We start from the raw sequence: 16,314 nt of genomic DNA, 5'->3' as shown, positions 1-16,314 counted from the left end.
CCCAGGACAGGTTACATGCTTTTTTTTCCTCCAAGGCAATGCAGAGCCTGTCTCTTCCACGCCACCTGACATTATGGAGGTTGAAATGTCGCGTGTTATTGCTGAGGAGAGAGGGGACCGGCTGGCTTGGCCTCTGCATGCCCAAATGACTCCCAGAGAGAAAAAAAGGGGTCGTTATTTGAGGCCCTCCTCTAATCTTTCTCCTGGTCTAATTAGCTAATACTGACAGGTCATGTGCATGGCCACTTACCCCAGATAAACAAGCCATGTGAGGATGCCAATCAAGATGAAGAGAGAGAATAGGGCTCCCAGTTGAGTGCGGTAATCACAAACTGGCAAGGCGTGTTGATTACTGATGCTCCACTGCTGATGAAGACAGGTTGGAGATAATAGCTTCTGGGGTGACATTTTCCAGCTAATGTCTGTATCCTCTGGAGATACAGCAGATGCATACTTTTGTGTGTTCTGTTCACAAAACTAAGAATAGGTTTCAGATCAAATAAGCACCTGGAGCACAGAGGATTCATCAATCCAGGAAGTCGGGTCACAGAAAAATATTTTTCTCAGGCAAACACAAGGTGATGGCTGAGGGTAATGGATAGTGAATGCACCAGTGCTAAGCCAAGCTGAAAACATTTCTGTCTCCACTCACTTCTCTGGTTGTGGCTCCTAGACCCCTGGGATCGATTGTTCAAACATGGCTCCGGGCTGGAGAGTGCGTAGCTACAAGGTTGGAGGTGTGTGTGTTATCATCAGTAAGCTTAGAGCACCGAACCATCAACAGTTGTAAGTGCATGTTATAGCGGTACACACACCCGTGGGTTAGTGCCTTTGTGTACAAGCAGGGAGACTGACGCCCTGGATCCGGCAAAGATTCTGCAATTTCCTGCAGTTGTTTTCAATTTGTGGCAAACAGTCCTGCACCCTCATCCTTCCTTCATGAGTGCTGTTGGTGAAAACATACACTGAACAAGAGGTAGAGAGTTATGGTTTAACTCAATTTGGTCTTTACCTAAAGCGGTTACAATACATCTTTTTAGCATTATACTTCACATCATAATTTGACAATGCGAAAAGGGGTCACAGAACCTTAAGACAATCATCTCCTGAATCTGAAGCTTCCCATGGCCTTACATAGCGTTATAGTGATGAAGTTATAGATATAGTTGTACAGGCTACTGTAGAGACAAAAAACAGAGGTAACATAGTGGCCAACAAGTATACAGTATAAACTCAAAACGTGATAACATGTTAATGTTATGTCCACAGCTTGTTTCCGCTTCTCCCAAAAGGTCAAAGCAAATAAATCAGTAAATGCATCTTCAAAGTGCTGTAGAGTGATGTTTAAGAATAAGGGTTCCTGTATTGTTTATGTCACAATATCTCTATACACTTTACAGCGTGGGCATAATGCACATTTCTGCAGAGTGGGAGGATGGTAATGGATATCTGGCAATCTTTCCACCAACGGTTACTGTATGCATATCTGTCGATAAACATTACCTCTGGTGGCGGTAATTCACTGTGAAGTGTAACAGTGTGCCAAAAAGAGTATGATAAAATAAAAGTGCTGCTAATGCAGGTTTCTAGGCATCGATAAAAGGGCTTTGCAAGGGATTTATGGGAAATGAAATATTTGACAGGACTCACAGAGATTAATATGTTTGATGTGGAAAAAGTAAATGAAGACAGAGGAACATTATTTTTTCCACAACCTATTCGTCTCATGCCATGCTGTCAGAATATAGGGATGATTTCAGAAAAAATGAAAAAGTAATTTCTTTTAAAATGTAGCATCTTTGGCTTTAGTTTTATTTGTGTTGAATATATAATTATTATTAATGTTAGTGTAACATAAGGAGTACTAAAGTATGTCATGTAAAAGTACTGTAGTGATCAATGTGCTATGATACATCAGCAAAAAGAGTTGAGTCTCCAACTTAATAATATACTGTATAAATCCATTTAAAAACATTTCAAGAATGAATCTTCATGACAACAGTAGATGGCCGCAACATGGTTTTGCAAAGCAGCCAAAGTGTCACTGCAACAGATTGTTGTCAAGAAGGATTGTAATCCATGTTGTGTTTGAAAGAGAAGGGGAAGCACTGCTGATGACTATGTGGACCATAAACTGTTGTTATCACTCCAATGTAATCGCTTCACCTTAACTGAAGATTAATAGTCTCGCTGAAGGCGTTGGCAGATAAGATCAGACTCCTGTTAATTGTAATGAGGGTACAATTAAAGTCCACTAATCTAGCACAGTAATACTTTCACTTTTACAGTTGCAGATGTGTTTCGCTTGGCTTAAGTTAAGTTTTTGTCACCTTTGTCCCATATGAAGGACAGCAGTATCGTAATAAGACTTTTATAGCCACAGGACTCAGTAGAACACTCCAACCATAAATCTGGAAAACAGAACTACAGCCGTAACACTCATAACTATGTAGAAGTTGTTCTGAAAATAAATAAAGATCCATTAAGTTTGCGATTACTGTTCAACTAAAAAATAGAATCACTGAATTTCCTTGATGTTTGCCAAGGCTTTTGAAACACCCTAACCCCTAACCCACTGATGGCTTGTTATCAGGGACAAATTATGATATTATTTGACTTAAAATAGATTCATTGATTTATTCCATGTTAGAAGACACCTTACGATTTGATTTTTTGTGGCTGTTAAGTTTAATAGGAGTTGTTTCAGTTTGTATATCTTGCTGCAAAATACCGTACACTGCCCCCTGGATACCATAACAATTTAGTAAAGTGAATAAAAAAAACCTCAAAATTAGATTTAGTTTTCTTGTTTTCAAGTTGCTTAAAATGGATAGCTTTAAGATAAGCAATCATTTTGAATGAGCTTACAAAAGTCTGTTACACAATCGAGACACTCCCATTTATAACAATTCGATTTATGCAAATTAGTACACATGATTCCTTTCCCTTAATGTATTGCTGACTGTAATATGAATACCATAATGATTCCTGAAATTGCTTATTGCCCCCTGCGTCATTGTACCTTTGACCACCAGATGAATGCTTCATCTCGTGGACAGATTGCAAAGGGCCATCGCCTCCAGAGACATTCCTGACACGAGACACTGTTAAATAACTCAGCCTTTAGGCGCACCTTTGTCCCGTCAAAGTCTCTGTGTACAGAGCAAGAGGGTGAAGGAGGCGGAGGAGGAGTTGAAATAAGACAGGTTGAAGAAATATTAGATTACAGCAGTGACAGGTGAGCTCCTCCTTTGAACTGGGACACTGAGCAGAGACGAGCTGGTGAGTGTGCATTCAAAACGCTACTAATCACTACTACTAATCTGTATATAGTTTTGCCTTTATAATCATATATAATATAATTCCAATTCATGTCAGATTGCTAGAAATATTAAAAATATTTCCTTACGTTGATCATTTTATCACTTAAGGTTTCTTGAAAATAGGAGAAGTTAACCTGTTGGTAGAGCTAGCCACATACGTAATAAGTGCATGTAGACATTACTAGCCAAAAACTTTGGAAACTACAAACAAGTAGTACAATACACATTCTTCTACTGTAAACATAGTGGATTAGTGAGTAAACTTTCCTGAAGACGATATAGACGGGTGTATTTATATGAACTCAAGTGTAATTCTGATAGTTAACTTTATAATCTGCCCGCTTGTGTGTGCACCTTTTCAATTATATTATTAGCAGGAGACGGCAACCAATAAAAAAGTTAGATACTGTAAAATAAAGTCTTTACAAAAAAAATCCAAACTAAAAATGATTTTGGTCATATATTTGTTGGGAGATGACGCATCCGTTCACAGGTAGAGCTGTTGGACCATCAGTATCCTACATTAACTAATCTAATCTATCAGAAGGCACATACACACATTTTATGAGTTTCCTTTATGTATATACTTCAGTAAAATGATTGCAGTCACAATCCTTAGCATGTATTCAAAGTCCAGGCTGTCTTTTTAAAGAGATGTGTCACAAAGCAGTCAGCTGTGCTTGTGAGTTCTTAACCATTAACTGCCACTGGAGCGCAAGAACATGGAAGATTAACTTTTCATCTGAAGCCTTCAGCACTTCTAGGGCCTCTTTGGGTTAGGGTTGTCTGCCGATTAATGAGGATTTCTAAATGGTCAAAGTAGTGACAGCAGGAGAGAATTTAAGTGTCATTTAAGAAACCACTATCTACAGCTACTCCTTGAATAAAAGGCTAAATTAATAACTTTAACTTAGCACTTTCCTGTTTACTTGTACCTCTTTGTTTATCACAGGCTCCATACCACCAAATGATGTGATAAAAGACATAACAAGATTTAATTTGTGAGTCTATGTTTTTACCTTCTCCACCTTAGGACATGGCCGGGTACAAGCCGAGGGTGATTTCTCTGACCAAGAGGCAGGGTCACACATTTGGATTCTACTTGAGGGTGGAGCACGCTGAAGAGGGTCACCTGATCCGCTGCCTGGAAATGGGAGGTCCAGCTGAACTGGCTGGCATGAAAGATGGAGATCGCATCCTGCGGGTCAATGGAGAATTTGTTGATGAACTGTCCCATTCAGAGGTGAGTAGGATGTAGAACTACCGCAGTGCATTACATTTATCAACAATAAATCCTGACATGGAGCCCAGAAAATGCAAAAGGAAATATAGTAAAGTAAGGCTTTAAATATTTTTCTTCACCATTACTCAGAGTAATCAAAAACAGAGTTTGATTAAAATAGGCCTTACCCTATTTCAAATATCCTGCTTATGAAATAACAAGATGGGTATATCCATTTTAGCAGGCAAGAAAGTAAGCTAACTAAACTACATAAACATTTTTGAATAAATAGTCAGGTGACTTTCACATTATGAGAAGAGATACTAAATCATACACAGAATGTCAAGGATCCCACGAATAATCCAAAACGTGTTTTCATTGTGGTCATCACTGAAGACAAGAGACATGTACATGCTCCTCAAGATTATGATATGCAGATAATGATCATAAATAATGGATATATGGTTAAATGTGTATCAAAACTACATATAGATACAGAATTGATTCATCGTCTGATGTTGGTAAAGTACAACAACCTATTGGATGTTAAAGAAAAGTTCTATAGTTTATATTTCCTCTTTAAAATGTTAACATTTGAATAATTAAACTAACAGTATTATTTAAAGGTTAATCATGTATTCTGTTATTTTATTTACCTGTCTTTTACTACCTATAAATACATTTTGGTGTCCATATACTGATGGCATTATGCTGTGACAGGCATCTTGCTTAAGACCTTCTGCTGTGTATGTGTTTCCCCGGGACAGGTGGTGGAGATGGTGAGAAACAGTGGACCAACAGTCACGTTTCACATCCTGGATGAAGATTCCTACGTGCAAGCTAAAGCACAGGGAGTGAACCTGTCCCACCCTCAGAGCACACCAGTGGCCAATGGGGCTTCCAAACAGGATCTAAAACCCAAACTGTGCTACCTGGTTAAGTCCAGCTCAGGCTATGGGTTTTCCATTCGGTCAGAAAAAGGTGAGCTGAGGTGGTAGTTAGGGAATCACAGTTTAGGCCCAAAAGAGGATGGTTAAATGTATCTACAAATGTGGGAGGGAGTTGTAATTATTCGTTTTTTTATTAATGGTCAAATAACATTTTCACTTTTTCTGTATAGATCAGAAACTTGTGATATTATATCCTCCTCCAGTATGACATGTTCTTTGGGGTACTACACAAATGTCTTTAACACATCAGAGTTTTGCTGACGTGCAATGGGTTTAACCTCGCTACAAAAGTCCATACTTCCAGACTTGCAATATCACCATTAGGTGTGGTTACAGGTGCTACAGAACCTTTTCTCATCACAACCAACCGCACCCAAGGAGATGCAATTTCAAGCTTATAGGACACTGTGTTCTTGCAAAAACCTTAGTCAACATTTTTGTAATGGGTACTATATCGTACTTGCTTGTTTTCTTCTTCAATACATCCTGATGGTCCCATTTGTTTTGAAATGACCATAGAGCAGTGTATGCTTCAGGGAATGGCTACCTTGTGATTCAAAGATCACTATCACATGTTTTGTACGGTGTGGTTGTGTCCGTGTTTTCATATTACAAATGTAACCCTTTCAGTGTTTATCAGTTCCACAAAGGTAATTGCAAACTCCACCATCTAGTGTCACTTCGGGTTCCACATTTTTAAACCGATTTTAGGCGTCCCAAAACATTTGAAAAGGTTTCAGAAGGTCCAAAGTGAGAGGGAGGGTTGGAGCAATATTTCAAGCAAAGCAAGTGCCATAGTAGAGGTGGATGTAACCCAACTACCAAGTGATTAGCAAAGCCCGGGGATTTAAGGATGTTCATGCAAATATTGGTTTCTGCATTATTAAGGGGTGTCTTATTAGAAAGTGGTACTATAATTTCAACCAGCCTGCAGATGACTGTGTTGATAACATCACCTGAAATATCTGGTGTCTGGTAATATAGTGTCTAAATATATATCCTAATTTTTTTTCATACCTTCCATAACATCCTCCAGGTGCGCCGGGTTTGTTCATGACAGAAGTGATGAAAGGAAGTGTGGCTGACAGGGCGGGGGTTAATGTCAAAGACCGCCTGCTGGAAGTCAACGGGGAGAGTGTCGAAGGCGCCACACATGAGGAAGTAGTGGAGAAGATCAAGCTGTCTGGCGGCAGCATCATGTTCCTGCTTGTGGACGAGGAAACAGACAGGCACTACCAGAACAAGAAGATAGGAGCGTGGTTAGCCACCGCCAAGCATCTCCCACACAAGCCATGCATCATTGAAATTACCAAAGGAACTGATGGCTTTGGCTTCCTGCTCAATGAGGACACAACCCAAAAATGTAAGGCCATTCATATTACACATCACTTGTATTTTAACGCAGAGAGATGTCTGGCATCTAACAGTGTGCTCCTTAACTCCATGCAGGCCACTTCTTGAAGGACATTTCCAGAGGCAGCCCAGCAGAAAGGGAGGGTGTGAAGGAAATGGACAGACTAGTAGCTGTGGACGGCAAGGAGGTGGACGGCTGCAACCATGGGCAGGTGGTGGACATGATCAGGCAGAGTGGAAATAAATGCTGCTTCCTGGTGGTGGACAAAGACACAGACCAAATGTATAAGAAGGTGAGTCAGGCTACCCTAATATGCTATAAATTAAGTCTGCTGTATCATTACAACGTGCACATCTACATATGGCCACAATTTGCAACTATAAAACAAGCCTCCAGTATTGTGTCCAGTACTTCCACCCATGTTAACTTTTGGGCCTTTATAACTATAATTTGATTCTGACAGTTTGCAAAGAGTTATTGTTTCAAAGTAAAAGCACAACAAAAGTCAGCTTTACACTGGTAAGTTTACATTTCTGGCAGTATAAGGATTGGGCCAGTTTTCTACTGCTCATTTTCTGTACGTTTTCAAGATCACTAACAAGAAAAATGTAATTTAAAAGTATTTAAGCGGTATTAACATGATTTCAAATGGGAATTTAGGTTGAAAAGTTCATCCAAGAGAAAAAAATGGTAGTAAGGATATGCTTTTTCAAATATGTGGGAACCCTTGGTCAATATAACATCATTGTTGTTTCCCTCACAGGGGAAAGTGTCTCCTATGCTCTTCTTGGAGGAGACTAGAGATTCAAGCTCACCTCCGAGTTACACAGAAGCCCTGAATTTACCTGCTCCTGTGCGGCCAACCACACCTGTTCAGGCGAGGAAGGAGGAGCTCAAGCCTAAACTGTGTAGGATGGAGAAGACCGCGGCAGGCTATGGCTTTCACCTGAACGGCATCCAGGGGATCTCTGGACAATTCATCAAGGAGGTAAGGGTTAAAGGAATGCCTGCCATTTAGTCATTTCAATTGCAGATCAATGTGGTGACACACTTTGTTTCAGGTGATAAGCGGTGGAGCGGCTGACAGGGCGGGTCTGGAGGATGACGACATGGTGGTGGAGGTGAACGGAGTGAATGTGGAGCAGAGCAGCCACGAGGAGGTGGTGGAAATGATCCGCAGCAGTGGCAGCTCTCTGGAGATGCTACTGGCTAAAAGGAGTGTCTATGACCAACTGAAAGCTAAAGGAGTGTCCATCACACGCCTGCTCCTTGGGGAAACATCTTATGTCCAGGTCCACACTGCAGACACTCCAGAGGAAGAAGAGAGACATGAAGAGGAGGCCAGACCTGAAAGCCCAACTGAACAAGAGCGGGAGAGGGTGAGTGTTGATTGTCAGTCCAGTTCTTTGTTCCAGAGTCATATATCCCTACTACTTTTGGATTGACATACACTTTGGAACAGATATCCCCCGAACAATAAATCCTAATAACTGAGTTGATCCTCTGACAGTTCCTCAAAAAACATCATGAAATATTTGTGGTTTTGAGTGAAATGTTTGGCCATACATTGACTGTATTGACATTACATTTTGTTGACCCCCTCAGGATGAATTAGAACTTATTGGAATTTATCCCCATAATCCATTCGTCACTATTTTAATTGATTAAATACTTTGTTTGATGGCCTTTTACCTGTAATGAGCCTGAGCACTACTTTGTGCCAGTTAGCAAATGTTAGCATGCAAACAAAATAAGCTAAGATGTTCAGCATTGTAAATAGTTTATCTAATAATCTCCTTCCCTCCCATGTGTCTATCTGTACTCGAATTCTTGGTTTTAGCTGTGGTTGCTGCATCTTTACTAGACCGAGTTTCATTGCATGTATGTCATTTCTATTAAATTGTAAAATATTTCAAATATTCCTTCTTTTCTCTTCTAGACAAAATCATCTTCATCTCAAGACAGTCTTGATGAGAGACTCTGAGAAGCTACCACAAGGAGACGCTCTCCGATTGGTCTATCTAATGTTGATCCATTGTCATTTTAAACAATCAACTCTATGGGCTTCACACATCCAATTGATATCAGAGAAGAAAAGGAAATTCACGTGGATAAAGGACAGTAAAGACTTTTGAAATTCATTGTCAATATCTCAACCATGTAAAAAGTGTCCTTGAATACTTTTTTTTCTTCCCATGATGCAAATAGTAGATCTAGCCTTTTTGTTAATGAGCATGTGCATTGATCTTATTAATGTATAATGTCTGCCAAAACCTGAGATGACTTGTGTTACCAAGATATCTACAAGCAACAGAACCTAAGCTAACAATATTCCTGTTGCCAGTAACACTGGGGAATGTTATGTATTAGTTTCTCTATGCAAAGATCTGCCTTTTTTAATGTCCAAATAATTAAACACAATAAATGAACACAAACTATCTGAATTCATTTTACTTTATAGGCTTTTCTTTTTGTTCCCAATTATTGAATTACACATTTTCTGTCATGAAGGAGACCATGAGTTACATCATGATCTTTCCTCAGTCCATTTTCACTTCAGTAAGAGAGAGGCAGGGATGTGCCGTGAACAGAACAACTCCAGTGTGTTCAGACAAATATAATGATAATATAGGGGCCAGAGAGCAAAATGTCATTGTTTGAATTTGAAATGTATGTTGAATTAACAACATTTTTTAAGTAGTGCTCCAATACTCCCCCATCATTAGTATCCAACAATTAGCTATTCCTGATTCAGGAACAGGCAGTCCAGATAATTATGCCCCATATATATAAAAAAAATCAGGTTCCTGGATATCCCTGAATTCCAGATTCAAAGTCACCAAGGGCTCAGGAGTCACATCCAGAGATGTAGGGGGATCAGAGGGACATTTGTTTCTCTGGCGCCTGCTTGTGGGCGAGATAAAGGAAGAGGATGCTGGACAAGGCGCTGACCAGGAAAATGACGTCAAACCAGCGGTGGTAGAAGTTGAACTGCAGCTCTCCCAGAACCTCCGTCACGATAGAGCGATACTCCAGCGGCATGCTCATACGCATCAGCAGAACAGATGATACAAAATACATCCCCTGGTGGAGTGAGACACACAGAGAGACATTTTAGGTTGACCTGGTGTTTGTAGGCTGTGCTCTGGTAATAGATAACTATAAAGCAGCTCACTCACCATGATCTGAGCGAGGACAAGTACGATGACATTGGAGGACTTGCTGCTCGATATTGCGTAGAAAAACTAAAATACCAAGAATAATGAAATGGTTGGTTAAAAGGTATCAATCACAATGCATCCCACACATGTATTAGCCTCAAGATCTCTAGCCGTTCCAACATGTATGGTCATGGTGGGATCATTTTACCTTAGTGAGGGTGATGAGTAAGCCACGGATGGATGTAACGATTATTATCCCCACCAAGATGAAAGAGATGTGTTGGGACCAAAACTTTACCTGAAAAGGGAGAAGATTAGACCAAAAGCAAAGACAAGTGTGGATAGATCATGTCAATCTTCATTCATCGATTATTTTAATTTGAACATTCTCCCGTATTCTGAGGACACAAAACAATCAAATAATGTCCTACACGGAAAAAGATTAAAAGCGACCAAGACCAGGATCACTGCAGTGGAAGGTGTGTGTGTGTGTGTGTGTGTGTGTGTGTGTGTGTGTGTGTGTGTGTGTGTGTGTGTGTGTGTGTGTGTGTGTGTGTGTGTGTGTGTTTGTGTGTCTTACATCAAACTGGATGCCCAAGTAGTTCACTGTAATTTCAATACCCCTCGTCACTGGATCCGTCTTTCCAACTCGATCAAACACAATGTTTATTGTGGCCTATGATGGACAGAAGATGAATTGTGAAAAGTAAATCAAAGTACATTTTCTATTTCATTTTTAACGATGGAGAAAACCAAAGGGCAAATTGTGATCATGTCACTGGGCCTCAGTGCTTACATTACCGACTGTATGTGTGTATGAGAGTGAGTGACAAAAAAACTTTGCCAGAATAGAATTGTTAATGGTCTCACCATGAAGATTTTCCAAACACAGTAGATGGAAAAGAAGTATCCGAGGAAATTGAAGTACTTCCCCTGGAAAGTCTTGGAGTACTCAATTCGCTCCTAAAGGTAAGGAAAGGTGGTTGGAATAAGTGAATCATTTATTGCATGTAAGAGAAGTAATTCAAATGAGTGTGTATGGATAGAAGTGAGGTACTTGGCATAGCCCAGTGGTTACAAGCCTACATTTCAGTTTAGCGAAAGTTATCAGGCTTTTAGTTGTGTGTAAAACCATTGAAAGGACTGATAAGGGCAACTTCATGGGACTAACTCATGTGACAGACCAAGAGTAGAGCTGAAAATACGCTATCAAAGGTATATCTTTAATTTATTAATTGTATCCGGTCCTGTGATGCAATACTGAATGTGATGAAATATATATTGTGGCAATAAGCCTGGTGGAGGAGGAGGATTGTACAGACACTGGCTTGTTTATATATTACAAATGATGAAGTCATGTTTGTGTTGTACCAGTTTCTGTAAAGTTTAGGTAGGTACTCTGTGGTTGAAACAGTAATAATCAAGATAATTGACATTTTTATTTCCATAGAATGATTGTGAAATGTGAGAGGGGAACCTCACTGTACCAAACTCACAGAATAAAGACTTCAGAGCCTTAAAGTCTCTTTTTGCATTTTCTATTATAGGATTTTTAATGTATGGTTAAGTCTAAGCAAATTATTGTAAGTAACTGCTGCAGGAAGCCCTTTTAAACAAACCCAGATATTAAAGGAGACTAAACCAGACAGGAACTCCACAAAAAAAGCTGGACTCAATTATTGATCATACTCAATGGTGGGATAACAACACAGCCCTACCACCTTTTTAGTAAATGGGATTTAAAGTTGCAGTTTTCAGTTGTTTTCTCTTTACCTTTTTCGTTTGCTTTTAAACCTGCCCCCCCACACCAGTACGAACTGCACTACTTGCTAATAATCAACTGAGGGGGTGGGAAAGGCACAAACAACAAACACGTACAAGGTGCGTAACAACTACAGAGAAACACAAAGCCACACCTGGACAAGGTCTACAGCTGGGAAAACTCTACACTGATAACATGAAGAGAGATAGTTATGGGGATGGGTCTTGCTAGTCAATAAGCAGCAACATGTGCTATACTTAAATTGAACCTTACGAGGAGTTATAAAATAATAACAGCTCATAAAACCTATAACAATTAAAGTAGGTTCAACGTGTAATATGTTTAGCTTATTGCCACGTCAACAGCACACCGACACATCATCACGTGTTAATTGATATGGCAAACAAGTAAGCAAACAAGTTCCTTCTCTTATCTTAGCTTTTTCACTTTAAACAGATCCCTCCTGCGGCCTTAGAACGAAAGAATGAGAGTTGTGAGGCAGAACCTGAACTATAAAGTCCCAAGGCGGTCAGCTAGATGATGAGCTGAAACTAACCAAGGCTCCGTTAAGCAGAGGGGTGTTTTTAAACTGTGCTTGTTTTAGATTACGTCTATTTATGTTTCTTCATGGAAAAATGGAGCACAGTAGCTTGTGCTTTCATGTGAGTGAGTGAGTGAGTGAGTGTGTGTTGTAGGTGCGTGCGTACGTGCGTGCGTGCGTGCGTGCGTGCGTGCGTGCGTGCGTGCGTGCGTGCGTGCGTATTCTTTACCTTGGTGGATTGAAGGTCCACAGTCTCCAGAAAGAGTTGCCGACTCAGCTCCTCTAGAGCATCAACCTCCTGCTGGATCTGAGAAAGATCTGGAGGGAAAAAGTCAAGGCTGACATCTTCTAAATACTGCAGACAATAAGCACATATTCATCTAGTAAAAGCTTAACATTGAGACTTTATGGTTAAACTCAAAATAAGTGTGAAGGATACTTTCGCTGCCTGGAGGTGTAGAGGTTACACTCTTGATCATGCCCCAGAATCCTGTCTGTTTGTTCTGGTCTTCCCCACGCTGGTACATCTGCCTCCGTGTCATGGCAATTCTACACACAGAACAAATACCAGTGGCACAATAATTTATTTTCATTTATTTTATTTTAAAAAAGTATAATAATAAATCTTTCTTTTTTTTTTACTTGCCTTTTCTTCTTGCTGACAATCATGTCCATAGTCTGTAGCAGCCGTCTTTCCAGGGCAAGAATGTCACTGTCTGTTACATTTCTGTGAAAATAACAAATGGGAAGCATCAAATAAAAGCCAGCATCTGTCTAGAGAACAGGAATATGATTTGGGATGGTAACTTCTGATGCATTAATGACTCCAATCAAAAGGCTGTGAGTTACAGCTGCTAAGGTAAAGCCAGAGAAATCACACAGCTGAAATTACCTGAGGAAATAGGACATGTATGTGTACGGACAGTTGACTGCACCAAACCCGGACAGCAGAGCCATGAGTGTCACTCCGATCACACCAACACGGCTGATCAGTTGCTCAATGGACAGGATGCCTAAACAAAATAAACACAACTGACTGAAAACAGTAACACCATGGGTCACTTGCTTTTCAAAACTCTCTACAAAGGCCTATCACATTTTTTCTTTTAAAAGGCATAAATAAGGCATAAAGGTGCCCAGAGGAGAAAGATGCACACTCACCATGTTTGGGACTTAAGATTGGGAATGGGTCACCCAATTTCCAGAAGAAATACATGAAGGTGAACCACACCATACAAGCGAACAGAAGCTTCTGTCTCTGCACTACAACAGATATAAACAAAACAGCTTTCTGTGACATAATGTGCAGGAAAAAGAAATCCTTCAAAAATAGCTGTCCATTTTATCGTTTAGTAACAGTTTTGTTTTTGTCAATACACAGCTAATCAGCTTTACTTACACAGACGTATGTTGCTGACAACAAAGTAACCAATGTAAAAAGGCACCACAAAGATTAGGACCAGCAGTATCACATAGAGGTTGAACTTCCAATGAAAATACCTAGAGCTGTGGAAAACACATGAAGGTCATAATTTACATCTTCAAAAATGAAATAAAAGGTTATTGTATACAGAAAATGTACTTACGTGCTACTTAAGGCCCCCAGGATCTCAAAGATGATAAGCTCAAACATGGTACATGAAAAGGCAAAAGTGATGGAGAAAACCACCTGGACAACATACTGTCGTATCTGTGAACAAACACAAACACTTTCAGGACTTCAATGTCTACAATTGTATTGGTGATGAGGCAATGAAAATGCCTTTGAAAATGTCTCTCAGTGGGACACTTATTATGCTAACACATCCAGGATCACTACTGTACCTCATAATCTTTAAACAGCTGGCGCATAAAGAATAACCAGCCAAATCCAAAGAACAGCACCTGTTTTGGCATCAATGGGACATATGAGGAAAGAGGGAGGTTAAAGATTACATTCTCACATTTTTCCATCAGAAATGCTCATTTACAAAAACAACTCTATGAATTACCCTAAGATTTACAGTGCTTTGTGCTTGATACATTTTTCCAAAAGGAAATGCTGAAAAGCACAGGTTTAAATAATAATATAGTTGAATTCAGTTGCTTTCATTTTGTATCCCAGCACACTTACACATGACTCAGCAACAGATTTTTTATAAAAGATCAGCATACTTTTGATGAAGAATATTCATATAAATTATAAGAAGCAACAAAATCCAGTGTAAAATAAATGTTGTCTTATTTGTCCAGTATAGTAATAATATCGGGTATGGATTTGAAGTCACTGGTTCACATGACATGGAAGTTAATATATATTATGGTTTTCATTTGTGTTGTCTCTGACAATCAATTCAAACTAATGACGATTTTTGAAGCAATATTTTCACGAATATGAGATATATAGCACGGAGATATTGAAAATACCGATAGTTTTGTGACGTTTATTGGTGGTCATTAAGTAAAACCCTTTAGGTAGGCAGTCTTTCAAACTGAGGGAATAGTCTGTAAAATAAGAAACCTAAATCTAACTTCCCAGCGTTTTGGAATTTAGATGAAAGATATCAAAACTTCGCCAGGGCTCAACAAGAACAAGAAACCTGCCGTTGAAGATCGTCATAAAGCTTTGAAAATATGGATTATAACTTTAGCTTACAACATGCAAGGTACATTCTTCTTCAGTTAAAGAAATACAACAATGTGTTGACTTCACAGACTCTTGATTACCTGTGAGGTGAACATGATGACTGAGTCCACTAGAAACGACATGATGATGTCTGTAAAACAGCCTTTAATCCGCAATAAAAATCACCGTCTGCCTAAAGAAGGGTCAAGGACAGATTCAATTCATAGTGAAGTAAGAAACAAATAGGTCTTAAATTGTTTTAAATGTTTATAATGTTGCCAATAAGCTCATTTTAGCAGCATTGATGTTCAGCTGTCAAGTTGCAACGGTAGCCCATGTAAGTACGTCATCTAAATGAGTCCGACGAATCCACTTCCGTCGAAAAACTGTGACGATTCAAACTTTAAAAATAAAACTAAATTATTCGGTTTTAGATTTTATGATAGCATACTTAAAACATTTCCATATTTATTTAGATATTAGTAAATCATAAACTGTGTTTTTTTGGGGGGGGGATTGGAGGATTTAGAGGGAGAGTTGTAATTACCATATGTACCTGCAGAGGGCGACAAACCCTCAAAATGCTACATTTCATAACCTCTTTTTCTACTACTACTACAAATAATAATAATTATAATAATAATTGTCGTCCCAATTTACATTTCGATCATAAAAACAAAATGTTCTGCCAAATAAAGACTGTTTTGGTTGCATTTCTTCCAACACGTACTCCAACATTAGTCTGACCTGAAACATTAAACATTAAACATTAATTAACAATAAAATTAGCCGAACATGAAAGCACATTTCCGATCAAGCAGTCCATCGAAAGTAACTCTAGAAGGCACTGTGGGCTTCATGTTATGGCTCTACCAATTGGCTAAAGGACTAAAGATCTACAGGTTTGCATGTCTTCAAGTCTTTAGGTCTGCTGGCCTATTGTCTGCAGGGTTTTTTTGTTTGTCTACAGGTATATTTTCTGCAGCTCTAAAAGGTCAAAGTCATTCATAACTTCTTTGTACTCTAAGGTACTGAAAAAAAGTCACAACTAAATCTGTATCTGCACAAAAACACAGAAATGTGCACAAACTTTTTTGTATAAAAAATAAAACATTTTTTATTATCAGTATACTTATGAATGAAAAATCATTTTATTGTAAAAGAGAAACTATAAACAATTGTTGGAATAGGCAAACATTTGCCAACAAAAAAAACTCTAAAAAACACTGAACAATGTTTAGATTCAAGCATGATATAGAAAAAGACAATCCTTTCATCCATAAATGCAATTCAAGATGTGGGTTATCAAGCTGATTGTTATTTTTCATATAATGAATAAATACTATTATTTTAAAAAGTATAAATAATGTGTGTAATAAATTGACACTGTACAAAG

General features: G+C 39.0%; 2 protein-coding genes across 2 annotated transcripts; one reads left to right on the top strand and one right to left on the bottom strand.

The window, feature by feature from the left end:
• Nucleotides 1-3,043: 3,043 nt before the first annotated feature.
• Nucleotides 3,044-9,297, top strand: pdzk1 (PDZ domain containing 1). Its single transcript, XM_063888115.1, has 8 exons — nucleotides 3,044-3,282; nucleotides 4,357-4,566; nucleotides 5,313-5,526; nucleotides 6,532-6,858; nucleotides 6,945-7,141; nucleotides 7,613-7,837; nucleotides 7,911-8,228; nucleotides 8,789-9,297. Exons 2-8 carry the CDS (start codon nucleotides 4,360-4,362, stop codon nucleotides 8,831-8,833), a joined length of 1,533 nt encoding a protein of 510 aa, XP_063744185.1. The 5' UTR covers nucleotides 3,044-3,282; nucleotides 4,357-4,359; the 3' UTR covers nucleotides 8,834-9,297.
• Nucleotides 9,290-15,260, bottom strand: si:ch73-390b10.2 (Golgi pH regulator). The gene is made up of 14 exons (XM_063888116.1): nucleotides 15,020-15,260; nucleotides 14,138-14,197; nucleotides 13,900-14,003; nucleotides 13,713-13,819; nucleotides 13,475-13,576; nucleotides 13,206-13,326; nucleotides 12,960-13,040; nucleotides 12,753-12,862; nucleotides 12,543-12,631; nucleotides 10,881-10,973; nucleotides 10,591-10,686; nucleotides 10,219-10,308; nucleotides 10,029-10,094; nucleotides 9,290-9,933 (listed from the first exon to the last, which is right to left on the bottom strand). Exons 1-14 carry the CDS (start codon nucleotides 15,059-15,061, stop codon nucleotides 9,727-9,729), a joined length of 1,368 nt encoding a protein of 455 aa, XP_063744186.1. The 5' UTR covers nucleotides 15,062-15,260; the 3' UTR covers nucleotides 9,290-9,726.
• Nucleotides 15,261-16,314: the final 1,054 nt, after the last annotated feature.

This window comes from Eleginops maclovinus, chromosome 7 (assembly GCF_036324505.1).
Source record: "Eleginops maclovinus isolate JMC-PN-2008 ecotype Puerto Natales chromosome 7, JC_Emac_rtc_rv5, whole genome shotgun sequence".
Taxonomy (NCBI): domain Eukaryota; kingdom Metazoa; phylum Chordata; class Actinopteri; order Perciformes; family Eleginopidae; genus Eleginops; species Eleginops maclovinus.
The sequence above is the reverse complement of the archived record's forward strand: the minus strand, read 5'-3'. Positions and strand labels throughout refer to the sequence as shown.